Source organism: Pangasianodon hypophthalmus, chromosome 2, assembly GCF_027358585.1.
Source record: "Pangasianodon hypophthalmus isolate fPanHyp1 chromosome 2, fPanHyp1.pri, whole genome shotgun sequence".
Classification (NCBI taxonomy): Eukaryota; Metazoa; Chordata; class Actinopteri; order Siluriformes; family Pangasiidae; genus Pangasianodon; species Pangasianodon hypophthalmus.
Window position 1 is genome coordinate 4,353,916 of NC_069711.1, and position 27,770 is coordinate 4,381,685.

Genomic DNA, 27,770 nt, shown 5'->3' on the forward strand with positions numbered 1-27,770 from the left:
GAAATTTGCTCTGTTCTTCTTGGTCCAAATGGAAAATTTTGTCAATTTATTTTTCTAATAAATACATTTAGGTAAGAAATTTAGCCTACCAAAAACTGCACACTCAGAAAATAGCAGACTTTTTGACCATGGTGTGTGTGTGTGTGTGTGTATCTGCATACATCACCAGGAAAAGCAAGAGATGGGAGTCTATGTATGTCCTCAGCTGAGACAATCCTGTGTTTGTGTCTGTGGACCCATTAAATATGTTTCACTGGGTTTACCAATCAGAGTGTGCCATTCATGAGCACAAAAGTCAGTGCTACTGTGAGGGAATTAGTGACTGGCGTGACATTGAAGAACAGTGCTAAGGTTATTTAGTTCATTATGTTTATTTAGCGGTTGGTTAACTTGCCTTCCTTCAGTAAGGTGTATTTTGCGTGCACATTAAGTTAGTATGACTCTGCTATTTTCATTGTTGTTTGACTTTATTTAAGCTGAATGCATAATAGGCTTAATGGCATAATTACGGTGATATATGTGGTTATGCTTCTGGCATTAGTAAAGTTGTTACTGTGAATTCTGCTTTGTATTTAAATTGTAGTGTTGACTTAAACAATCTAAATGGATGTAGTGTGTTTTAATGGCTTACAGCTGCGCTGTTATTCGTAGGTACATGCACACTGGGTCAATCACACAAACAGCATATGAAGACCTCATGTATGAGAATGGTCTGTATCCATCCACTAAGGATGCATTGCTTATTATGAAAGTTATAGAGAATATGGAGACTACAGTAGAGTCCATTTAGTTCATTACTTCATATTTGACTGAAATTCAGGCAAATATGATAAAATGCACACATTATCCACTTAAAATAAAAACATGAAGCCTTTCTTCATCTTCTAATGCTAGTAATATGAAAGGACATGTTTTGGGAATAAGTGCACACAAAGTAAAGTTTTATCAAAATTTCCACATTTTAGCCCTGCTTTTTTAACTGTTTCTACATCCTAGATAATATCTGATGAAAATGCTGACCTTTACTGAGGTCAGTCCACATCCTGTATCTGCCTCAAATTGTCAGTTTGACACCATTGCATCACCAATCCAATCTCACAGTTATTTTAAATAGATTAAAATCTGTAACATCAACTGTGTTCTCCTACAGAGCGCATCATGACCCAAATGTTCTGTGTATGTGTGTTTGAGTCATGATGCGCTCTTATTGGAGTCTATGGACATATTTGTTCTTAGCAGGACAGAATTTAACACCCCTGGTTTATATGGACCTTAATGTAGACACTCTATCTAAAATCTGTTTTTGTATGTGAAGCTATTCAAAATTATGTGCATGCATAGAGCGAGATTTAGGGACATTTTTACTTGAATTGATTAACACCATGTAAAGCTTTACGTCAAATTCTTTTCACAATCCTAATCAGCATGTGTATTCTTTGCTTGTGTATTTGTTTCTCAGGCCATAAATCTAGTCAAGCTAAAATCTGCTGTACTGCATAGTTGTGCTAATCTGCACATGATGGTTACATGAGCACATGAAGTAAAGGGACCTGCATCAGCCTGATGGTGGTGCTGTAGCACAAGCGTATATGTTTAGGCCTATACCTCGACAACCGTAAGTCATACACTCACATTTCAAAAATTTTCCTCTTATTTCTTGCCTTCTGCTGAATTCAGCTAGACCCCACCCACTAATTTCTGCCATGATGGATATTTTGCTAATAATTATCAAAATAATTATCAAAAATTATTGACATTTGTAAACAATATGGCCACCTTGTCAATTGATTGTAACGAGCCGGAGTATAATTTACTCAGAGAGATGTGAATGAATTGCTTCAAAAACATGGCTGTCTTTAGCCAATCAGCTTTCAGCAGGCACTTCACACAACTAGCACTGAGCTATAATCAACAAACTTCATAACTATGTTCATGTATGGTCTCTTTATTGTTCTGTGTACATTGGCAAGGACTGGCCACTAGGAGTGCTATTTGCAAAGAGTGCTTGGAACCTGCAGATCGCCTCTTGTAGCTATGGTTAGGGGGTCACACACATAGTGCTTGTAACACTGTTAGGATTTTCTTCTTCTTCTTCTTCTTCTTTTTTATTGCTAAAATGCAATGGGCAGCCCAAACCATAAGTCCCAGAGACATGATACGTGGTCAATAAATAGTACTCTCTCCCACTACTCAGGCAAGCGAGATGGGCTAAATCTGCCAAATTGTGGCACTATAGAACAAAGTTTTGTGTTTGGGTCCATATCTTTTGTTTGGGTTCTCCCAACCAAAAAGTCTCCATAACCATTTAGCTTTCCCTGCTTAGATTTTGAGCTAATTTGCATAATATGCTAAGCCTACTTTTGTGAACTAGACCTAGGCCTTTTGGCCTATTTTCTCAGAATTATTGTGAGACTACTCAGGATAGTGGAAACCTCAATAATTATGAAAAGCATGTTGACATTTGTAAACAGTATGGCTGTCACGTGCCAATCAGGTCTTATGAGGTGGAGCCTAATTTACTCAAGAAGCTTTAACACAACAAGTCATTGCGCCTCGGTAGCTTGCCGTGATCGTATAGTGGTTAGTACTCTGCGTTGTGGCCGCAGCAACCCCGGTTCGAATCCGGGTCACGGCAAAGGTATGAGGGCAATAACTTTTTGGAGTCTCAGGTCCGGCAGGGATTGTAGATGGGGGGAATGAATGACCAGCGCTCTCTCCCACTCTCAATACCACGACTGAGGTGAGACCCTTGAGCAAGGCACCGAACCCCCAACTGCTCCCCGGGCGCCGCAGCTCCGGGTGTGTGTTCACTACTGTGTGTGTGCACTTGGATGAGTTAAATGCAGAGCACAAATTCCGAGTATGGGTCACCATACTTGGCCACAAGTCACTTCACTTCATGGATTTACATGAAACCTGAAGGGTATATACAAGACAACATTCTGAGATTATCTGCAATGTTTGGGGCATGGTCAAACAGTGGACATAAAAGGTCTACACACCCCTGTTAAAATGGCAAGCTTTTTTTGTGATTAAAAAAAAAAACTTGCCTGGCTTTAAAACAAACCCCCTGGCTTGTAGACATAAAAATCGAAGATAGGGAAATGCAGTTCAAAACTGACCAGGCACCTGCAGATTGCCTCTTGTAGCTATGTTTAGAGGGTCACGCACATAGTGCTTGTAACACTGTTGGAATTTTTTTAGGATTTTCTTCTTCTTCTTCTTTTTCATTGCTAAAATGCAATGGGCAGCCCAAACCGTAAGTCCCAGAGACATGATACGTGGTCAATAAATAGTACTCTCTCCCACTACTCAGGCAAGCGAGATGGGCTAAATCTGCCAAATTGTGGCAATATAGAACAAAGTTTTGTGTTTTGGTCCATATCTTTTGTCTCAATAACCATTTAGCTTTCCCCACTTAGATTTTGAGCTAATTTGCATAATATGCTAAGCCTACCTTTGTGAACTAGACCTAGGCCTTTTGGCCTATTTTCTCAAATAGGATAGTGGAAACCTTAATAATTATGAAAAGCATGTTGACATTTGTAAACAGTATGGCTGTCACGTGCCAATCAGGTCTTATGAGGTGGAGCCTAATGTACTCAAGAAGCTTTAACACAACAAGACATTGTGCCTCGGTAGCTTGCCGTGATCGTATAGTGGTTAGTACTCTGCGTTGTGGCCGCAGCAACCCCGGTTCGAATCCGGGTCACGGCAAAGGTATGAGGGCAATAACTTTTTGGAGTCTCAGGTCCGGCAGGGATTGTAGATGGGGGAATGAATGACCAGCGCTCTCTCCCACTCTCAATACCACGACTGAGGTGAGACCCTTGAGCAAGGCACCGAACCCCCAACTGCTCCCCGGGCGCCGCAGCAAAAAAAAAAAAAAGGCTGCCCACTGCTCCGGGTGTGTGTTCACTACTGTGTGTGTGCACTTGGATGGGTTAAATGCAGAGCACAAATTCCGAGTATGGGTCACCATACTTGGCCACAAGTCACTTCACTTCATGGATTTACATGAAACCTGAAGGGTATATACAAGACAACATTCTGAGATTATCTGCAATGTTTGGGGCATGGTCAAACAGTGGACATAAAAGGTCTACACACCCCTGTTAAAATGGCAAGCTTTTTTTGTGATAAAATTTCAGCATTCAGAGATGGCAACAAGCCAGCACTTCTAAGAGTGACTAAGCCCTTGCTGGGACCAGGATGTACACCACTTAATGTGATGAGAGTCAAAAAACATGCTGCTTCAAGGAGGTGAACAACAGGCTTTAGAAGATATCTATGTTGTAAAGATGCTACACTCAGCACTGCTGGGCAGACCTGCGATCGTTAAATTAGGCCTGGTCACCCGGATTGATAGCCAATGCATGGAATATTATAAGCAGAGGTTATAAGCAGGGTTATAAGCAGAGTGGAAGAACTCACGGAGTGGTGCTCAGGCATCGTGGCATTGCGTAAAAGAGTCTGGAGACCCACGAATTTGTGTTGACCTCACAAAACTTAATGAGTCTGCATGCAGGGAGAAATTCATACTTCCCTCATCTTTTGTGCAGCTTTGCATATCCAGACATGCAAGGATCAAATAATTACAATACTCATTGTAAGCATATTATTGTTTAATTATATTTCACACAAAATTCCATTAAATCATCAAAAGACTTTTCAAATTTATTAAGTGTCAGGTGTGTTATTTTCTATACAAGACCATTAGCATGTCGCATTTACACTTCCCATCTAAAATTAAGATGAGAACAATTGTAGGCCTATCCTTTGCCCTGACATTACACCAGATTCTGTCGATTCGACTATTGTCGGTCAAATCGGAGGAAAGCACGACTGCATCGTCCTGTTCCGCTCCAGGCTGAGGTATTTTTAAGTATGTGAAGTGCAGTTATGTTACTGCATTACTTTGATGCGTGCCCTTATCTGAGATGCAGTGGGTTAATATATTTTTTCACAAGTGTTACAACTATCCCCCCCAACAATATTCTGACTTCCTATGATCATGTTTTTTCAAGGTAAATTTATTAATAATTAATGTTTTACTGTTACTGTTGGTACACGTATGTTTCTTATTTCAAAATTCACCTGTACTAAAAAATAATAAACAACGAAGCAAGGCCAACCAACTGAACATTTATTAAAGGTGATCTGTAACACATTCCAGGGTAGAATGTTTAATGCTTCAGAGCTATGTGCTAAAACATATATTACATATATTACATATATTTACAAAATACAAGTATAAATTTCCATGTATAACTCAACATTACAGGTGTCAGTTTGCATTACAGTGATGCAGTTCTGAATCTTAATATTTTGCGCCGACACCTTAAATACCCTGTCGGCACACAAGAAAAGGTGTTCAGAACCAGATCTGGGAGGCCAGTTGTAAAATCTGTGAAAAAAATGTGAAGGGACATTAACAAGGTGACATCTTTTTTGATAATCGTTAAATTAAATGGGTAGCTTTAACGGGAAAAGTTTTCAATAGATTGTGTTACCTGTTGGGTATTATACTGTGTGATAAGAAGAGTGTCTGGTTTAACAGTTGTTTGGTTGAATGCAAGGGGAGATGTGGGATAATCTGTATAGTGCAACTATCAGTTAATGTACTCATAATGGTTTAGCCCAGGTGGGGGAACCCTGGGGGAGAGTTCAAGGAAAATAATAAAAGAAAAGTTTGGTTCAGACAACCTGGAGTCTTTTATTACCCACACATTTACAGAAAACACAAAAACAGTAACATCTGTATAAAACAGAGATGCATTATGACTGATTTTCTAAAGCTATTAACTTATATTTATATCCTCTAAATGCACTGTTTATACCCTTTACAGATTTGTTTTTAATTTAAACCCATAAAACTGATAAAAAATGTATGACGAGTATCTGCTTCAGCATACTGTGGCATATATTATTATATATATTATTATATAATATTTCAGCCACAGAAGTTAGACATTTTATTTTTAATTAAATGTATGTTCCAATGTTACATACAACAATTTCGTAGACAAATATTTCATAAAACATTAAAATTAACCTCAATTTTAACAATTTTAATGTTTTATTAAAAGCAAAAATGCTTTGTAGATTATATGGATGAAGTTGTGAATTCTAACAGCCTTCGTCATTTTTTTTTGACTCTCTGCAACTTGTTGATGCAGCCTTCATTTCTCTCTCTGTTTCTTCCTGTCTATCTTTGGCAGGTCACTTAAACTATACAGTACATCATTTTTGCCAGCTCTTTTTTTCACTGATAGCTAAAACTAAAGCATACAATATTATTATATAAATTACATTTTAAATGCATTTTTGCATTTGCTGATGTACAGATATCAACTCTCTAATTCCACTTTCCCTCAGGTACCTCGCTAAGGTGGGAAACATCAAGGAATCCAGGATTTTTTAAAATGTATTTTTGGACTTCTGTGTTTATAATTCTGTCCCTTAAATGGGTTTGGAAAAAAGGATTTGGGTGCAACTTTATAAATGCTATTGAGCTTACACATGAAGAAGTTGGTTTAGTCTCTCTTCTACATGGTACCACTCCATACTTATTCAACCTCCTGTTTATCAGAGAATCGATCAATTCCACGTTTTTTAATTAAATTTTGGTCTTTTCAAGAACTTCACGTTTATGAGTAAATTTGAATAAACGTGAACTTATGCCATTACATTGTTTTCAGGCCCCTTTGATTTTCATATACCAGTAAAGTCCATTGTTAAATACTTGGGTGAAATATTGAAATGCAATGCTGAACATATTATGCTAGTACAAGAAGACAGGGAGGAAAGCACAGCTTTGCCTAAGCTGACAAACATCCTGGACATTATTAGTGTTAAAGTTCTGTATCTGGGCCTAGCAGTATTCCACACAGGCTAGCACAGTTCATACTGACAAAGAAATGTTTCTCTCAAGAGATATTTCTTTTTTTTGGCAAAATTTTGTTGATAACAATGGGAAAAAGAATTGTTTACCCTGATTTATCTATAGTATTCTCCAATATCTTCAGTATTCTCTTGATTATATTTGGAGAAATAGACATTAAATGATATTAGGAAAGTAGATTTTGATGATATTAATGGTATATTACCCAGCCTATGGTCCAAAGCCTGCAGGAACTAGAGGAAGGACTTCATAATCAGGGCAGTGGCTAAGATGTTGGACTAGTGATTAGCAGGTCATGAGTCATGGAGCATAGGTATACAGGGTGAAGGCAGTGGCACACTGGTATTAGGGGTGCTGGACAACATCGGAGGAAGTTGCAAGTTGAGTGGTAGAATAACTGGGCAGATATTTGGAAACTACCTCAGACTTGGCTCAACTTTCTTATCAGGGTGATATACAACACCCTGCCCTGCCCCATCAATGTCATCAATCAAATCTCCATCAGTGACTTGCCACTGACCATGTTTGCCACATCCAGCACACTGTGTCAAGATGGCTCGTGAAAGCAACCAGACAGGTGTCAGAAGAGGCAGAGAAGGGAAGCTTTTGGCTATGGCTGAGTAGGAAGGAGAAAGAGTGGAGAGCGTGCAACCACTGAATAAAGGTTGGCCGCAGGGTGTGGCAAGGAGATGGGAGTCCGTGTTCACTGCCTTTTCCATTTCTTATTTGTTTTTGTTATGTGTAGTTATTTAATTGATTTAGGTTTATTGTATTTAGTTATCTTTTTTCTTTCTCCTCATACAATATGTATGCCTCAGATGTATCAGCTCTTTTATAAGTAGACTGTTTTACTCTTTTACTCTTGGATGTGAATTATTTTTGATGTTTGGTATATGGGCTAAACTCTGAGTCAGTCAATTTATGGCAGCAACCTTTAATGTTAAGCATTTTACGTGTGAGGTTTTTCTTAGACCAGTTTATGTATACGGAATCAAAGTTGGTGGTTAGTGAGTAAATAAGTTTATACATTATACAAAGTCTGTTCTTACATAAACTAAGTGAAGAAAAAAAATGTTAGCTTCACAAGTGTGTTTTTCCTTTATTATAATTTTGCTACCTCCCCTTCATACTTTCCATGTATGTAGGCAGAAAGTTCATAGTCACATGACACACAGTGATAGTGACAGTGACACTCAGACTTGAATCAGGTACCCTGGGGCTGTGAGGCAGCAACGTTGCCCGCTGTGCCACTACAGCAAATAACAATTACCTTTTTATACAATTAAAGTGTTTCAAACCAGCTGCACAAAACACTTAGTATAGTATCAGTTTCCAAATTTAATTTCAGTGATGTAAGTGATCCACAAAAATTGAGTGTCCTTAGACCGAAACAGAAAGAACTTGCATCATTTACATTTATGGCATTTGGCAGTTTTCCATAGTGACTTACAGAGTGCTTTAAAGTCTGTATCAGTAGATACATCCTGATATTGATTCACTAGGTCACATACCACAAGTACTATCAGTCTAAAAAAAACCCTTTTGGGGAGGTAGTATAGTATGAAAAAGACACAACACAAGAATTATTTTTTTTTTTCAGAAAATATACTGCATGTTATAATAACCTTTCATGTGTGTCCATAATTTCCTAAGGGCATTACAATAGTAAACTCTCTTTTAAAATTAATTACCAGCACTATACATATACATATACATTTACTATCGGGTAAATAAGCAGTAATCAAGAGAGCATCAATTATATGCCATAATACATGTGGCCCACTTTGAATAATCCTAGAAGAGCTTTTTTGTCCAAGATGAGGAAATCAGTACAACTACCTTTTTTTTTTACTCAAAATGAAATGAAATCTAAACACTAAAACGGAAAATCATTGAATGTTTCTATACCAACAGACAAATACACTGATCAGCCATAACATTAAAACCACTGACAGGTGATGTGAATAATGTTGATTATCTCATCACAGTGGCACCTGTCAAAGGGTGGGATATATTAGGCAACAAGTTAACAGTCAGTTCTCAAAGTTGATGTGTTGGGAGCAGGAAAAATGGGCAAGAGTAAGGATCTGAGCGACTTTGAGCAGAGCCAAATTGTGATGGCGAGACGACTGGGTCAGAGCATATCGAAAACGGCAGGTCTTGTGGAGTGTTGCCAGTATGCAGTGGTTAGTACCTGCAAAAAGTGGTCCAAAGAAGGACAACTGGTGAACTGGCAACAGGGTAATGGGAACCCAAGGGAGTGAAGGCTAGCCTGACTGGTCTGATGGCACAGAAGAGCTACTGTAGCACGAAAAAGTTAATGCTGGCTATGATAGGTGTCAGAACACACAGTGCATCGCAGCTTGCTGTGTAGGTGTTGACTTGGTCTCCATATTCAGGTGGTCTTAATGTTATGGCTGATCAGTGTAAATGACCATTGCATAAAATAACAAATGCCTCCTGACATAAAAAGGAATAAATAAAATGTTTTTCACCCTCCACTACTACATACTGGTTACACAAAGAGCAAACATGCATGCACTCTGCTTGAATACTTCAAACAGTACACAACCTCATTATTTGGCCTCAAGGAAAAGAATACATATGGTTTATGAGCCACCTCTCTAATTGTAAATAAATAACTGTTCCATCCAGTTTACTATTCCACCACAGCATCTTAAGTAGCATCTTTCACTAAAATGCTCATTACAACTTTCATATTTACATTTTAAACTGTGGAAAGCCAATATATTAACAGTTAATCATTGAAATTAATGATTAACTTTTAAATGGCTGCATGATTAGTATGACTATAGCCTTTCCCAGGTGATATTATCAGTTTCAGTATTCCTATGATGCATTAAGGCGTTATATTACACTATGGCCAAAAGTTAGACACCTGACCAGATCACCCATGTGCTTTTTGAACATTCTATTCCAGATTTAGTCTCCCCCCTTTGCAGTTATAATAATATCCATTCTTCTGGGAAGGCTTCCACTAGATTTTGGAAAGTGGCTGTGGGGATTTGTGATCATTCAGCCACAAAAGCATTATTGACGTCATGCACTGATGACAGACGAGGAGGCCTGGGGCACAGTCATCATTCCAGTTCATCCCAGTGATGTTCAGTGGGGTTGAGGTCAGGGCCCTGTGCAGACCACTCAAGTTCTTCCACACCAACCTTAACCATGTCTTCATGGACCTCGCTTTGTGCACAGGGGAATTGTCATGCTGGAACAGGATTAAGGTAGGCCCCTTAGTTCCAATGAAGGTAAATTGTAATGCTACAGCATACAAAGACATTCTGTAGAATTGTGTACTTCCAACTTTGTGGCAACAGTTTGGAGAAGGCCCACATACGGATGTGATGGTCAGGTGTCCACAAACTTTTGGCCTTATATCTTATGGTTTTTATTCCTTGATCAAACCCTTTTCCACAATGTGTAAGGGTTAAAAAAAAAAAAAAATCAATTTCAGAGAATTTCATAAGATTTTCAGAGAAAGGCAGTGTTTGCCTTGAGACAATTGCATAATTGCATCTGTGCTGGATTCAGCAAGATGTGCATGTTTGATATTTCAGTATTAAGCCATTACACTGTAAGTGCCACTGTGCACAAACCTACTTTGACCTCCACTTACAAAATTATTTTTGGAAAATCGCACATCAGTATGACAAAATATCTGAAGAACTTTGTTCCCTTAATTGTAATAAACCTAATAAAGTACTCAAATGTGTATAAGATGCTACGGTTGCATGAAGTAGCATAGCCCACTGTGGTGTTGGGAGCGTGGTGGAAAGGTTTGTGAATGGAGGCTGGAATCAGGAGAATAAGTGGTATGGATGAGCATGCACCTGTGGGTGATTTACTAACAAGAGCTATGTTTCTCAGTGTGTGGTGGTGAGATGATAAAGGGAGGATATGAGACCGTGCTGTTATGCTGAGTGGCATGAAAACTGAACAGGAAGAGCTGAGCTATGTATTTGTGTGAGATTTAAAATAAACTCTAAAAAATTGGTTACAGCAGCACTGAAATTGTGTGCAAAAAATAGAGAATAATAAAGTGGCACGATCTCAATTCAATTCCTGCCTCCCATTTCCTTATTTCCCTCTGAACTCTGAACCCACAAGCATGCTACACCCATGTTGAAAGTACAACACTATTTACCACAACACTATTATTACCTTCAATGTACATGTGTACAAAAATGCCAACTTTATTAGAATGAATAAAAGCTAACAGCTATCACATCAAGTTAGCATTTCTGTGGTGGAAATATATAAAAAATAAATAAATAAAATGTTTTCTCGTTACACACTATATATATATATGCTTGCTCTGATCAATTATAAAGTTATAAACGTCAGAGTAAGTGTAAATGTGTGTAATCACCTATTAAATACACTCAAAACCACATCTTGCTTGTTCTTCAGTGCAAACAGGCTGTTTTCAATATTAAATGAAGCAGAGATTCGCTTCCCGATTTGTGTCCCTCCAGCCTCTAATATAGAGTCAATTGTACAAGGGAGATGGGGAGAACTCTGTTCCACAAATGCAAAAAACAGCATAGAAAGTAGGACAGAACGAGAAAAGATACACTGAAGTGGTCCGCAAAGAAAGGTGTTAAAGAGCGCAGAGACACGAAAAGTTCATTTTTCTACGACTGCTGCAGCCATGGGTGTCCGCATTGTGCCTCTTGCTGTAATGGTTAGCTCCCCAATCTCTGCATTCAGACGCCTGATAACCCACTCCATTGCTTCACGGCCCTGCAGCGAGGTAGAAACACACCACAACACAGCCACAGGTCATGGAAAAGATAATAAAAGCCACCACATTGTTTTAACTGTAAACATTAACGATTAATGGCAGCACAATACTTCTGTTAATGTCCAACTGTTTGTGCAGATGAATATTATTAAAAATGCTGTGTCCCGTTGCTGAAAAAGAAGCCTAAAGTGATTTTTTTTCCAGTGTTTGCAATCAATCAACCAACTGACCAGTAAACACACTGTTGAGTGGGGACAAGATTGGGCAGATGATGTGAATATGAAAGAAATAACAGCATACCAGCAGAATGAAAAATAACTGTAGGAAACCAGAAACAATGTCCCACCTCCCAATATGTACACACACATCATGCATAGCTAAATTATTTCAGCATAAGCTTTTTGGCTCAGCAACAGCCCACAGCCATATTTGGGAACATTTTTCGTCTTGCCAGCAGTAACAGAGGCACAATCTCTCATTAACAGAAAAATCAGCAAACTGGTATTACACAGATCCAAATTCTAACAAATACCTAATTATCAAAAAAAATGTAGTGGATCATTTTTCAGACTTTTTAAAATGCCCTTAAATATTAATTTGCAAAAGGACCCACACACAACCTCCAACCAAACTTACTTTCAATCACATCAGTCACATCAAACCAATCTTACTTTCAATCACAACATGTAAAGTAGCAAAACAGTAGAGGACTAAAGCCAATCATCCCAACCTTTCCGGCATTAGTTGAGATAGTGTTTGCCATAAGTCCCTCTAGGTAACTGCTCAAACTGACTCCTTTCACAGAGATGATGGCCTCCTGGGTCAGCACAGTCCTGTAACATCAGATAAAACACCATCAAGGTTATTACATTTTAAGGCCCTGTGGTTTAAACCTCAGGTGTATGGTCACCTGCATATGTTACACAGTCATGCAATTATGTGACTTGTATTTTGTACGTTTCTCCTAAAATAAATCAAGTACCAAATTTTAAGACAATATGTTAAGCAGCAGGCTTTGCTCAGTAGTTGCTCAATGTGTCTCTACTGGTCTAGTATTTTTAGTGTAAAGAACAGTCTACAGCATTTTCCACAGCCCAATATAGGAAGATATTGTGGAGTTGATTAAAGCCACACTATATAGGGGAGAGCTGAAATAATTGTCATTTTTTTTTGGTTTGAGTTAAATTGCTCAACAATCACTTAAATTACAGACTTCAAACTTCCCACATGACATCATGCATATGTTTGCTTCTTTTATCATATGCCAGAGTCCTGTGTTAGCAATGAGGCACAGCAGTAAAACTGCTTGGGACGGTTGTAACACCACTGAAAAATTTTTTTGGTAAACTTACATGTACATCAGTAAAATCAATTTTAAAGGTACACCAGATGACAAGATGTATCACTGTTTGAGGGTAGCTTGAAAAATAGCTTGCCTAATAGAAATATTTGAGCAGAAATACCCCAGGAGCTACAGGAGTTGTGGCCGCTCTGCCCCTGCCTGGTTATAATTAGTCAGCTAGATTGGGAAGACAACTCTTGGAAGCATCGCTAAGCTAACACGATTTAATGGGTTATTGTAAGAGGTGTTGAACAATTAACATAGCTTGTTAAGCCATTTGTGGTTAACAGTCAGAGTGCCTCTGAAGCAGGATTCTGCATAAGAGGTGTTACAACTGTTCTGTTTCCACATTGTACAGGTTGCATCCACGCTTTCTCATAATCTTGCAAATAGAAGGAGCATGCACAAACACACAAGCTTGAATTTTGTGTATTGTTGCACACCAAATAGCCAGGTCTTACTTTAATGGGTCATCTGGATGTGGTTTGTAGACAAGCCTTTCATCTACAGACACCATGTTGGTAAATGTAATCTGAGAACATAAACATACAGAGAAAGTGTAAATTTCATATTTGCATGTCTCCCACACAAAAAATACCAAGGTTAATAGTCTAATAGTCTAAGGCTAATACTCTGCTTGTTTAAGAAGTTAGGTATCATGCTATTGACCCAATATGAGCACAATTTAGCTCTCATCTCTTCACTGCATCGTTATAGTCTTTACACAATTACACAAATGCGTGTTAAACTTTGTTTCAATAATATAAACATATACAAGTAGAGATTTGTTTCTCTCCATGTGAGCCTCTGATAGATGTAAAATACCGAGTTCGTACATTTGTAGACTTCAGCTCCAAAGTCTTCTCTTTGGGGTCCACGAGTGAATGCTCTTGAACATACGTACATGCACGTGCATTACCAATGATCTGTGGAAAGAAAGAAAAAGTAAGTCATTATGTTAACAGGTACCAAAAAATAAATAATAGATAATGGAACAAATAAATTGCAGCTGAATAGCCATCTGTCAGAAATGAAGGTAGGAGTGTCTTAGCAACTGTTTTTCCCCCCATTTTTTCTCACCCATTTTCTCACCTGCCAAGTCCCAACCACCAGGCAACCCCCAAAAACCCAATTCAATTAAAAAAGTCTTTAAACAACTTTCTACTCTAATCATCCACCGCATTTCGGTAACAAAAATTAGAATTAAAATTACCACCATTGTTATTTAAACAATTAAAAATCAACATTTCTTTAAAAAGAATACATAGATTAGAAGGTTAAAAAATAATTATGGTAAAGCCCATCGAAATAGTGCAAAGAAAAAGAAGCAACAGAAGCATTTAACATAATGAAATTATTTTTGTAGACCTAATACATTCAATTGTGTAGTACCTTCACAACCATAACCAAACATGCAATGTGTGAACATAAACTAAACGCAACAAGCTTTACGAATCTTGCTACAATTACTACTGAAACAGAATAAAATGTCAATCAGGTTTTGTTCTAAATGATGGCCATCAAAGTTTCTTTGGAATAATGTAATAATATAATACATGTAGATGTATTACCATAAATAATAATAATTTACTTCATCATTAATGAGAAACAGGTGTGCAAGAATTGAGAGGATGCTCTTACTGAATTGACTATAGATGGAAGGCCCCATTCTGTGCTGAGTAGACGTTTGCTGTGAAGCCGGCCTTGCTGGTCCACTCTTCGGTCCAACACATCTACTCCAAATACACTAGGGTTCATGGGGTTGGGGTACTTCTGCATAGCTGCTTTGGTCACTGTCTCCCATGGGTGGCTGTAAAGAAAATATTAAAAACATTTTTGTCAATTTGTGTTTGTGAGGGAAAATAGGACAGTTCAAATTTCACTCAAAACTGCAAAAATTTGTAAACAGACATATAGCTAAATTTGCATACATGTTGATGATTATATATATATATATATATATACACACTACATAGACAAAAGTTTGTGGACACCTGACCATCACATTCCTATGTGATTTGTCCCCCCTTTGCTCTTATTATAAGCTCCACTCTTCTGGGAAGGCTGGGAAGTGTGGCTGTGGGGATTTGTGATCATTCAACCACAAGAGCATTAGTGAGATCAGGCACTGATGTTGGTGAGGAGGTCTGGGGTGCAGTCAGTGTTCCAGTTCATCCCAAAGGTGTTCAGTGAGGTTGAGGTCAGGGCTCTGTGCAGGACACTCGAGTTCTTCCACTCCAACCTTCACACGCTATGTCTTCATGGACCTCACTTTGTGTACAGGAGCACTGTCACAACTGTGTGCTTCCAATTTTGTGGCAATAGTTTAGGGAAGGCCTACATATGGGTGTGATGCTCAGGTTTCCACAAACTTTTGGTCATATAGTGTAAGTAAAAGGGAAGATGCTTGGTATTTAACAATTTTGAAAATCAACAAGTCAAAAAATTATTTATAAATACCGAAATTGTAATTATTTAGGACCACCGCTATTTAAAAATTCAGTATTCATTTATGTTAGAGGAAGTGACAATATCCTAACATTCTGCCATTTCAACATTCAGCTAAAATAGAAGATATGTACCGCGCACTTAACATCTAAAACTACAGCTGAAGATTGGAAAAAGACCAGGTAATTGTTTTTTCTGATCTTCCTCTGTCCAGTTGAAGGCTGAGTCTGTGCCCAGGACAGCCTCAGATTCCTGTTTTTGGCTGACATGATTTTTTTTTAAATTATTTTTTATTTTTATTAAATTAAAGGACATCGATCTGAGAAACTAACAGAGTTGAATGTTAAAGGAGGTATTTGTGGTTTAAGTCTTTTTTTTTTTAAGCAGAGTATAGAACGCAGTTTCGGAGCACGAGCTCGTCTATAGAGGGAAAATTTATTTATACTTTTTTTTTTTACACTTTCAAATGTACTTTGAACAGTATTACTCTGATTTAAACAATATTAATCGGAATTTGATCAAACTCGCCAAAGAAATGTCAAAGTTTCATCAAACCGTTTCCGTGTACGTAAGCAGACACGCCTCCCCGCCGACCAATCAGCGTTCGCCTGAGGAGTGTGCGCGAGCACCTCCCTGTGCGTCACACTTACCCATGATCCCCCTCTCGCGACGTAAAGACGCAAATACAAGTAAACGCAGAAGTATAAATCGACACAGAGAGAGAGAGGATCAGCACATGAGGATCTTGAATCAGGGCTTATGTAGGGGAAAGGTTACAACGACTATGACGCAATGTGACGCTTTATGGCTGCAGGAGACTGAATGTGCCCTGTGTGTGTGTGTGTGTGTGTGTGTGTGTGTGTGTGTGTGTGTGTGTGTGTGAGTGTGTGTGAGAGAGTGTGAGTGTGTGTGAGAGTAAAAGGTGACCCGCCTCAGTTCTTTCCCTGAGCTCAGTGTTCAGCTCTAACCTGTACAGTTTATGGCACAATGATGAAATCCACATTTAAAGCACGATTTGCCGCCGTGAAACACATTATATCTGTATAAAAACGCGATCCTGTGGTTATTCTGCACTAAAACCGTTCCTATTTCACACTCCAAAACAACTGTTTAACACTTTTTAACACAAACAGTAGACCGCTCAAGTGGCACTAATTTACGCAATTTTTTTTTTTTTGGGTGTCTGGAGCCGGCCGGTATGCTAACCAATCAAAATAAGTTAATAACGGAGATATATCAGCTAAATAACCAGGTAAGAGAATTTAAACATATTATAAGCAGTTAAATATATATAATCTAATCAATTTTATCTCTAGTGAACTGACTAGCTAGCAGTAGTTAGCTTCTTGAATCAAGTCACATGAAAACCAAGGTCGAAAAGTTGGAGTTAGCTAAGTTACCCTGGAAGCTACAAAATGCTTAATCTGAATAAACATCCTCTAATCACTAGCTAGGTAAGCTATATGACAAATGATTTAACTAGAAACATACAGTACTAACTTGAAAACGTGTTCTGACGTCCAGATCTTCATCGTGTCTTGTGATCGGCTCTGAAGACTTGACCGGCAAGTGCTGCTTCTTCTTCTGCATATGAGGCTTTATAGCGGTTGCAAAACCAGCTTCCGGTCCATTACCGCCACCGCCTGGACTGGAGCGTGGTACAGCAATAGATAGCTTTTAAAAAATATTTTAATTTCTCCTGTTTAACCCTAATTTTATTTATAGATTTTTTTTAAAGATACCTTAATATTGCACTACATTTTTTCCTTTATCTTGCTGATCCGGCAAGTACGTTCCTCTTCTTCTTCGTTTTGATGCAGCCATCGCTAAGGTGCACTTATCGCCACCTACTGGACTGGAGCGTTGGGCAGCAATAGACAGCTTTTAAAAAAATATTTTAAATTTTCCTGTTTAACCCTAATTTTATTTTTTGGTTTTTTTTAAAGATACCTTAATATTGCACTACATTTTTTCCTTTATCCTGTTGATCCGGCAAGTACGTTCCTCTTCTTCTTCGTTTTGATGCAGCCATCGCTAAGGTGCACGTATCGCCACCTACTGGAGTGGGGGCGCTGTGTTCGACTCGAGGTTACTGTAACTTGTAAATCTCCGTCCGAACTCCAACCAGTAAAAGCCACCTTGAAATTACTGCTCGCGAGTTCATCTGATTTCTGGACCCAGCTGATTTTATTCTATAATTCAAACTAGCGATTTCGGATGAAGCTACTCAGATCTAAACTCCTGACTATTTTGTGGAATAATATAATACAAAGTTATTTTTTTTCTCATTTATTGTATGGAAATAGATTCAAAAGCAAACTCCTCCAGTGTGGAGTTAATACTACAGTGAAGTTGTTGTCATGGGCCTGTCATTAGTGGCAAGTGTCGTTTCTAAATGTGGTTTCTAAAGGTACCACTGGCAAGCGCCATTGCTATTTCAATATGACAGGGTCATACCTCTTAAGACATGGGAAATGCAATTGCAGATGGACTTTGCTTTTCCATTTGATTTGCGGTAACATATGCCCACTACAGCCTCAGCTTTCTGTTCTTGGCTGACAGAAGTGGAACCCAACATGGTCTCCTCCTGTTGTAGCCCATCCATCTCCAGGCTCGACATGTTGTGCATTCTGAAATGCTTTTCTGCTCACCATAATTGTACAGAGTGGTTATCTGAGTTACTATAGCCTTTCTTTCAGTCTGTTCATTCTCCACTGACCTCACATTTTTTCCCCCATTCTGATGGTTGATGTGAACATTATCTGAAAGCTGCTGGCCCGTATATGCATGAGTTTATGCATTACACTGCTGCCACATGATTGGCTGATTAGATAATTGCATGAATGATTAGGTGTACAGGTCTTCCTAATAAAGTGTTTGATGAGTGTAAATATAAATATAAATATAAAATATAAATATGCAAAAAATATAAATATAAAGAAATATAATGTGGGCTTGTTTGGAACACCCATAGGATTAAACTGTGCATTGTGTACCATTTAAGCCCATGTCGGACTTATATAACACATATTTCAGAGAATTTTTATATTTTACATTTTAAAAAATGTGTGAATTCATTAGTAAAACTTTATGCAATAGATTATTTTTTCACATTAACAGTAGATATCCCATATAAATTAAACCAATATATACTAAAGATATCTGAAAACAGATTTTGGCAGGCATAAAGGGTACACTTACCATTTTGCATTGAACCTGACTAGACTAATAATATATAAATAGATAAATTATTTATTACATAAATAAAACATATAAAGTATAATAAAATTTTCATATCGCATACACTGAAAAATGGCTGAAAAAACAAAACAGACCTATCAGAGAAATAGCAGAAACTTTAGGAGGGGCCAACTCAACAATTTGGTACATTATTAAAAAGAAGGAATGCACTGGCAAGCTCAGCAACACCAAAAGGCCTGGAAGGCCACAGAAGACAACTCAAGTGGATGATCACAGAATTCTTTCCTTGGTGATGATTGAATTCTCCTTCATGAATGTAAATACAGACGTTTTACCTCAAGATGCAAATCACTGTTAATACTCAAGAACAGAAAGGCCAGATTAGACTTTACTAAAAAAAAAATCTATAAAAAAAAAAAAAAAAAGCCTGACCTGATGGAAAGAGAAGAGTATGGAGAAAGAAAGGAAGGGCTCTTGATCCAAAGCATACCACATCATCTGTCAAACATGTGGAGGAAGTGTTATGGCATGGGCATGTATGGCTGCCAATAAAACTGGGTCACTGGTGTTTACTGATGATGTGACTGCTGATAGAAGTAGCAGGATGAATTCTGAGGTGTATAGAGCTATACTTTCTGCTCAGATTCATTCAACTGCTGCAAAGCTGGTAGGACAGCACTTCTCAGTACAGATGGAGAATGACCCAAAATGTACCGCGAAAGCAACCCAAGAGCTTCTTAAGGCAAAGAAATGGAATATTCTTAAATGTCCAAGTCAGTCACCTGACCTCAACCCAAATGAGCATGCTTTTCACTTTACTGAAGACAAAACTGAAGGCAGAAAGACCCACAAACAAGCAGCAACTGAATGCGGTTGCAGTAATGGCCTGGAAAAGCATCTCAAGGGAGAAAACTCAGCATTTGATGATGTCCATGGGTTCTAGACTTCAGGCAGTCATTGACTGCAAAGAAATTGCAAGTATTAAAAATAATCCTAATATTTATGATTATGTTAGTTTGTCCAATTACTTTTGAGCTTGTGAAAATTGAGGGACTATGTAAAAAATGGCTGTAATTTCCTAAATGGTTAATGCGATATTTTTGATAGAACCCTTGAATTAAAGCTGAAAGTCAATCACATGTTGATTGCTTTATTTGAAATCCATTGTGGTGGTGTACAGAGGCAAAATTACAAAAATTGTCACTGTCCAAATACTTATGGACCCAATATAAAAATTAACATACAAATGTGTTTCTGCTTTAATCATTTTTGAACTACAAAGTCCTTACCTTTTACAACCGCTTCTGTACCACTTCCTCTTTGTCATTCATTATTACACCGACATAACGACTAAAAATAAAAACTAAAAATCTTGAGTTTTCACCACAGGTAGTATTCACTGGTCTGTGTTTATGGGTGCCTACCTTTTCATGAGGATATTTGATCGCAGCAACTCCTGACTTCCTCCTTGAATGCACCCGATATGTTTGTTTTATTTGGTTTGGCAGAGGCCTGTACATTTATGTCTTGTTTGCCATTTCTACTATATTTTTTTGTCTCCAGTCTGCATGTTTCTTTTGCAGCTTTTTGGGCACAGATATGATTAAGGGTACACTGTAGTACTTTGACTTTGTTGGTGTTGTATGTCTTTTAGCCCACTGCTCTTCGGCCAGCTGAAGTGCATTTCTTTTCTTTTTTGCTTGTGAAAGTTCTGACAGACCATATTCAATCCATGTAGTGTCCTTTTAAAGATGATTGAAGTCTGCAAAAAAATCTGCTGGCCTCAATCTTCTTCTTTTTGATAATCCCAAACCAACATTCAGTGTGGTAGTGTCCCTGGTCTTCTGTGGTGTACTGTTGGGTTGTTTTTTGCCCATAGCATAATGGCCTTAAATAATGTCCTGTCAGCAGTGTGATAATCCCTTCACACCTACACATGTTTTCCTCCTCATTGTTAAGTTTGTCTTCTTTCTCAAGAGTGCCAATAATGTCTTCCCTGACTTTACCAAACTTGGAGGTAAACTGGGAGCATCCAATAATTGTAGTTTTTGTAACATGGATGTCATCTTCCTCCGGGAGGTGTGCCTTGAGGGAAATGTCATCATCATCTTCCAAGGTGGCTTGCTTGATATAGCTGTTGAGCTTGAGAATTCCAGCTTGTACAGCAAGAAAGATAAAGAACATCTGCAGAAAAATATCTCCATCTTGATCAAGAGTGAATTTTTTTTTTTTGCAAAAGTGCAAAGCAAAACAGCAAAGTTGTGCAATCCTTTTGTCATTTTGCTGACTGCCTGTGAGATGCTTTTCACTATGTGTGCTACACAGATATGCACCACTGTAAATCTCATTAGATCCTTGTTCTCAAGTCTGTATTAGTAGGTTTCCACAGTTTCTTTGCTAAAATAGCAGAACACTTTGGATCAAGGCCCAACTACAATCTGTTTTGTGATGTGATGTACTCTAACTGAGGTCAACTTGCAGACATTGTGCACAAATTTCAGAAGCCAACTTGAAAAATTTGGCACATTGTGCTCAGTCACCAAGAACTCAGAAACGGGAAGCAGAGGTTTGTTTGGACCATCTCCTGGGAGAACAAGGGCGTAGTACAGTACCTTCTTATTTTGATTGGGTTTCTTGCTAACTACTTCTCCAGTCAAGATAAAGGAATGCCTTGTGGTTTTTCCTGAGGTGTGATACAAGCATTCCCAGTCCCTGTTCTGTGTATATGTGGACTACAAATGGATCAACTTGCTGCATGTATGTCATGAAAATGTGTGTCACACTCTGAGTATTTTTGAGTGATCATGAGTTTCATACCAATATTGTCATGTAACTGTAGACTCCTTTTGATCACACATGATATGTTCGGAGAACATTCTTTGTAAGGCACTGAGAAAGGTTTCCAACTATGAGCTCTGTAGTTAGAGTACTACTCAGTTTTTTGTAGTAGCAATTTGATATTCTCATCTTTGATTGCCTTTGCAATTTTGCCTCTGTGAGTGTAGCTTGCTCTATGAAATTGATTTCTGTTTTTGCATGTCTGACATGGCCAAATTGGGTGATGCAATGTGATGTGTTGTGTTGGTTCATTACAGGTAAACAAATATTTAACCCGGCAATCAGAGAATGCGCACATTGCTTTTAACTTCAGATATGGCCCATGTTTTTTATTATAACAAACTCTCTGGTACTTAAATGCATGAGGGTATGATGTTTTTTTTCCCCTGAACTCTTTGTAAACTATGTGTGTCCAAGGTCTTCTGAGTTTTGTGTCTCCGTCTTCAGGAGCCATTTTTCTCAAGTCCTTACTATTTATGTGAATTTTAAATTTCTTTGTACCAGTTGTTGTTGGTCTCCACTGACTTTTATCCTTCTGTCTTGTGTGCTCTGGTCTGCCATTGCTTTCATCCTTAGGTTCTGTGTCATTTTCAGTTGTATAACTTTGTTCAATGCAGAAATTCTGATCCATAGCCTTCCTCAGCTATGTTATTGTACAGATGATCATGATCTGATAATGCCTCTGTATCAATAATTTCTTTATCTTCATTCAGGAGGTTTATAAGCTTTTGTCAAAAATGTGTCTCGAGTGCACATTTTTTTTCTGTTGCTGTGCCATACAACTGAAAGCCACTTTCTATATTTTTTCTATATTTCAGTGTGGCACATCCAAAACATTTTGGGCTAACCCGCCCCATATGCTGGAGTTCCATGGTATCCTCTTCTCTAGATTCAGTTCAACTTTTAAAAACTCTTCGACTAGCCTTTCGCTCCCTCCACATTCAGTCTGGCGCACCATGCTTTAGCCCTCTTTTTTTGCTTGGTTTGGCCATGTTAGTCTGATTGACAGACTGACATTTGAGAATCTGATGTGAGAGATTTACCTTTAATATTGTCCTTTTGATGGTTATTGATTTGAGTGTCAGGTTAAATTATCAATCCTTTCAGTCAATGTAACTGCACTATACAATTTCTGATGTATGACCTTGACCCCATCCTTGCTAGCAACTAGCGCAATGCCCAATTTCTGCAATTAACATGGTTGGAAAAACAATGAAAAATTCCAATGCAGTGGAGTAAAAATAATTTCCTAAAAAACAGTGTATTGACTGTAGGATTGATACATGATATTGCAGTGTGGATGCTAAGGATATGTCCATTACCTCATTCATTAGATGCTGTTTCATTTTCACGAATTCTGCAGGTTGTGCTAAATTGCTTCCTGGATCAGTGAAGATTTTGTTGCAGATTGTGGCCACCAAAAAAATGTAAATAATTAAAATGTTTTATAAGAGATTTTAAACATAGACATGCATTTAAATATTTTCTTTATAAATTTTATATGTGCGCAACGTGACTGATAAAATGTCTAAAATTGGCACAATGATATCACCTTGTTATTCAGCACAATGATGTCATAAAGTGAATGTCTACAGTGAATTTGTCTGAAATTCAAGTTAGTGAAGTCAAATGATCACACATTGTCATGTTGAGGTACACAGCTACTGCCATTTTTATTTTAGAAAAAATTTAATAACAATAGTCATAAAAATTGTAGGCAGTGTTGAATGATAATGGCCTGTAACGCTTTTTTTTATGATAATGTGTCGACTCAAGAACTCAAACAAGGACTAAAAAGTTAAAAGACAAAATCTGAACTGAACAGATCTTTTTGATCCTTGTATGACCCATCTAAGTGGTTATTTATTTTATTTATAAGCATATTTATCTAATGGTATGGACCGTTATACACTGCCTGTAGTGTTATACAAGGGGCCATGGGAATAGAGCTGTAAGACAATATAAAATGTGACCAATTGTGTTTGTGAAAGTTTTCACAAGACAGGTTATAATCTGTAACAAGAGAATTTGTATGAACTCAGACTGCGTGTTTATTGGAAATAGCCAGTAAAACTTGAACACTGTATTTTTCACCTTCCCAACTCACGACTTAAAAAAGGTTTGACGGACAAAAACTTCACAAATCAAACTGGTCAAGAATATAGTGGTTTCAGACTTCTATGTGTTTAACTTTTTGAGTTATACCCATTATAAAATAAATAGTCACAATAAAAAAATGAGGATGTCGGACTGGAGGGCCACATCATCTGAATTCACAAATCATGAAGAATAACAAGTGATAATGTTTACAAATTTACAATAGCGCATTGTGGATTTACAGCCAAAAGAAGTCTGAATTTCAAACTGCCTGTCTCCTTATTCCAACTTGTAAATGTTGAAGCAGTCTTTCTTCCTCTGTGACTACCACTCGAATAATGGGGACACATGGCACGGTGACTTTTTAACAAAGTCCGACTTCCATGCAACTAGATGTGCTAAGTAGCTTTAGCATTAGCGAAGAAGTCAAACTGAGTTAGCTTAAACTGCTAATTCATGGTTACCCCTGGTAATGTCCTCGAGGCACACGAGACATGCCAACAGTGTTGATCAGCCTAGGCACTAACAAATTAATTCAGCTATATTAGCAAAACAGGCTAAAGTTTATACTGTGATATACACCTAAACTCTTGTGTTGCACCTCGCCAAACAAAATTTCATAGTTTTGTGTTGACACTCAAATAAAACCAAGCTGCTGGTATGTACCTTTCAGTTCCAGTGCTTCCTGTATAAACAGAACCATTTCTCTTACAGCTGCATCAATCTGCTAATCTGTAACTGGATTTTTAATAATCACTGAATTAAATAAAAAACATGGCTGCTTTCAGCTTTCACTATGCATTTTAAGCAAATAGCACTGATACATCATCATAAAACTTGATTTGTTCATGTATGGTCTCTTTATGGTTCTACGTATCATGACAAGAACTGGCCACTGGGGGTGCTATTTGCGAGGAGTGTTGGACCCCGCAGACTGCCACTTGCAGCTATATCTTTTCTTCTTCTTCATCTTCCATAAAATGAATCATGAAGACCAAACCGTAAGTCCAAGAGATATGAAACTTGGTCATTAGGTAGTACTCCCTCCCGCTACTCAGGTAAGTGAGATGGGCCAGTTTGGCCAAATAGTGGTGCTATAGCTTGGGGTTTTATGTTTTGGTCCATGTCTCATGAACTGTGAGTCCTGTGAGGCAAAAAGAAAACTCTTTTTTCCACTGATCTCTTGGGTTCTCCAAAACAATCATTCAGCTCTGCCCACTTACATTTTCTTGCTAATTTGCCTAATATGCAAAACCTTCTTTTGTGAAATGGTCCTAGGATTTTTGGCCTATTTTCACAACTTTGCTGTTAAACTGTTGCCATGTTGACATTTTGTAAATAATATGGCCACCATATTCTGGATATCTATGGTAGCCCCTAGAATCATATTGTAGAAAGTTGTGAATTTTGGGACACTGATTGGGCATATTGCCAATAGGCGTATGACGTTAAACTCGGCAGATCCCTCAAGAATGATGTCTTGAGGGAGACTAAGTTTTGTCTCATTTGACTGCTAGGTGGCACTATAATAAGGAAAAACTTTTTTCATATTACTTTTGATGTGTTTGTTTTAGAGTCATTATTCATTTTTTGTCTGATTCCTTGGAAGCCACTAAGGTCACTTGATGTAAAATTTCGTGGCCATCATACTTTACTCACAATTTGGAATTTCTTATAAACCCTTTAAAAATTTTCACAGCCTTCAATTTTTTTTTGTTCAATCCTCACCCACATTTGGCACAGATCGTCTTCAGACCAAGCTGCACAAAATTTATCAGATAAATTCACAAGACATGTGAATTCCAATGGTTCCAATTACCCATCCAGCCTTCATTATTAGTTTGGTAAGTGCTGTTGTCTCTGGCCACTGCCCTAGCATACTGTTGCATAAAAGACTGTGCTCTCCACCACCGCCTGGTAAAAATACAAAGCAGTCTGTTAAATACAATGGAAAAAAGACTACTCTGTCCTTTCTTGTAGACTGCCTCACTGTTACATATCCATTCCAGTCTCCTGTCTAGGTGCACTCCAAGAAACTTGTATGATTTCACCACCTCATCTCCAAGGATAGGGACAGGGTCAGGAGGGTTGTAGTTCTCCTAAAGTCCACCACCATCTTCTTTGTCTTGGATGTGTTGAGCTGTAGGTTGTTCCTTCCATACTATTCCACCTAAAGTCAGTTTAAACAAGGAAGAAGACAGAACTGTCTGACACACAGTTCAGCAAATGCCCAAACTGGGCTCTGTCTGTCAGGACGTCAGTGATCCTGGAGGTTGAGCTAGCGTTTACCCACATCACCTTAAGATTTTCACTAAGCTGTTAAGGCATTGGAAAATATCAAAGAACAAGCCCCTCACAGTGCTGCCAACATTGTCCAAATTAGAGTGGGCCCTCTGCAGTAGATAATGAATATATCATCAAAATGGTGTTGTACAAAATGCAGAGGGTCCATTGATGAGCTAACCTTAGATCTAGAACAAATCTTTCCAGGGTCTTCATGATGCTGTTTGTAGTCATTGAAGGCTGTAGGGCATGGAACCACACAGGATGTTTTCCAGTGTGTGGATACGTCTCCCTTCTCCTTAGGCTAAGGTTTATAGTCCACAGAACTGAGAACACTCAGTCATTAAGAATCCTCAGGCTTATGTCATCTGGCTATGCAGGTTAATGCTTTTTCTGATGGAGTCTTAACAGCTCTTTTCACCTGGTCCGGTCACCCACTTGTTATTTTTATAGTCTTTGCTCTCTATTATTTTCTTTTTCAGTTTTTCCTGTACCTGCATCATGTCCTCCTTGTCCCCAGCTCTGAAAGCTCTTCTTATTGTTATTGTTATTCTTCCCAAGTAACTATCCTGAATACTAGATGCTCAAGGGTGCTAGATACTAACAACTTTCCAGATCTCCTCCTCATATCGGAGTCCCTTAAGAGTTCTCTGTACGAATCCTGATGATCAACTTGGTAAAAGGGTGAGAGAACTGCATACCTTAGCGATAAACTCGCATGTGCTGGTGACCGGAAACCTAAGATTATTTCACCCAAATTTGTGAACCAGGAAGATGACCTTAGAGCATTCTACGTAGGTCAAGCTACAGAATGTGTGTTCAGTAGCTATTCTTTCATTGGCCCAATTATATATCTGTCTCAGTACGCCCCGTCTAAGCAGAAATTGGCCAAATTGGGTGACATAGGTCATCACCACAACCTACAAACGGGCTGGATTCTCAGCCCCTATGATGACATATCCATTCCATGACGAGTCTTTAATCCTTATGGGCAATACTGAGAGGCATGCAGCTCCAGGAGCTCTCCCTTCCAGATTCTACAAGATTAATATTACCCTTCTTAGTGATGTGAGCTTGGTGATCATTACCAAACACCTTCCCCATCAGCCATAGAATCAGTTCCTCCTGATGTTGGGGCAGGGGGTATTGAAGGGTTAATCACTGCCTATGGCCATTAGAAGGGGTGAAATAGCACTCTAGTTACAGATGTAACTGTGATTCTTTGAATGGAATGGATAGGTCTAGTTACAGATGTAACTGTGGTTCTTTGAACACTGGATACCTGCCATGGTTCCCTGTCACTGGAAACGCTGTGGACCCAGCAGGCACTCAGTGGGTAGGTTCCAAGAGAGAAGAGACATGGCATGAAGGTATTTATAGTAAATACTACGTCACTGTCTCTGTGTGAATGTTGAAGGTCACAGTGTGCACATGAGCATATCTAGGCCTTGATCATTGCTCCTAGTTTTTGTCTGGTGTTCACAGAGGCACAGTTACATCTGTAACTTGAATACATTTGTAACTATAATTTAAATAAATGTAGTAGAAACCAATTTTCCAAATAAATGAGGATATAGTGAGTAGTATAATGAGTGTTTCATAATCAGTGACAATGTTGACATTGTATTATGCCTATAGACAAGCTAGATTGCACATGCCTATTTTACTTGGATGGGTGGAGAAGTGCAAGGAATTCGTTTCTGCCCCTTGCAAAGCTTAAGCCTTTAGGATTGCCATCACAACTAGGCTATTTAACAAAGTGTTAGTGAATTGTCTGCAGCCTATGCTTTGTATAGCCTACTTTTAACATAAACAAGAATTAAAAATACAGAGACCATAACCTAAAATTTTGGAATGAATTTTAAGTCTTCACCTGTATGTTTTAGACA

General features: G+C 38.2%; 1 protein-coding gene and 2 non-coding genes across 3 annotated transcripts; 2 read left to right on the forward strand and 1 right to left on the reverse strand.

Annotated features, from left to right (window-relative positions):
- Positions 1-2,563: 2,563 nt before the first annotated feature.
- trnah-gug (transfer RNA histidin (anticodon GUG)) lies at positions 2,564-2,635 on the forward strand. Its single transcript has one exon. It is a non-coding gene; the product is annotated as a tRNA-His (tRNA).
- A 1,010-nt stretch (positions 2,636-3,645) lies between these two features.
- Positions 3,646-3,717, forward strand: trnah-gug (transfer RNA histidin (anticodon GUG)). Its single transcript has one exon. It is a non-coding gene; the product is annotated as a tRNA-His (tRNA).
- Positions 3,718-8,222: 4,505 nt separating this feature from the next.
- On the reverse strand, positions 8,223-17,112 carry prelid3b (PRELI domain containing 3). The gene is made up of 6 exons (XM_026945430.3): positions 16,963-17,112; positions 14,656-14,824; positions 13,851-13,940; positions 13,476-13,546; positions 12,403-12,505; positions 8,223-11,671 (listed from the first exon to the last, which is right to left on the reverse strand). Exons 1-6 carry the CDS (start codon positions 16,992-16,994, stop codon positions 11,555-11,557), a joined length of 582 nt encoding a protein of 193 aa, XP_026801231.1. The 5' UTR covers positions 16,995-17,112; the 3' UTR covers positions 8,223-11,554.
- Positions 17,113-27,770: the final 10,658 nt, after the last annotated feature.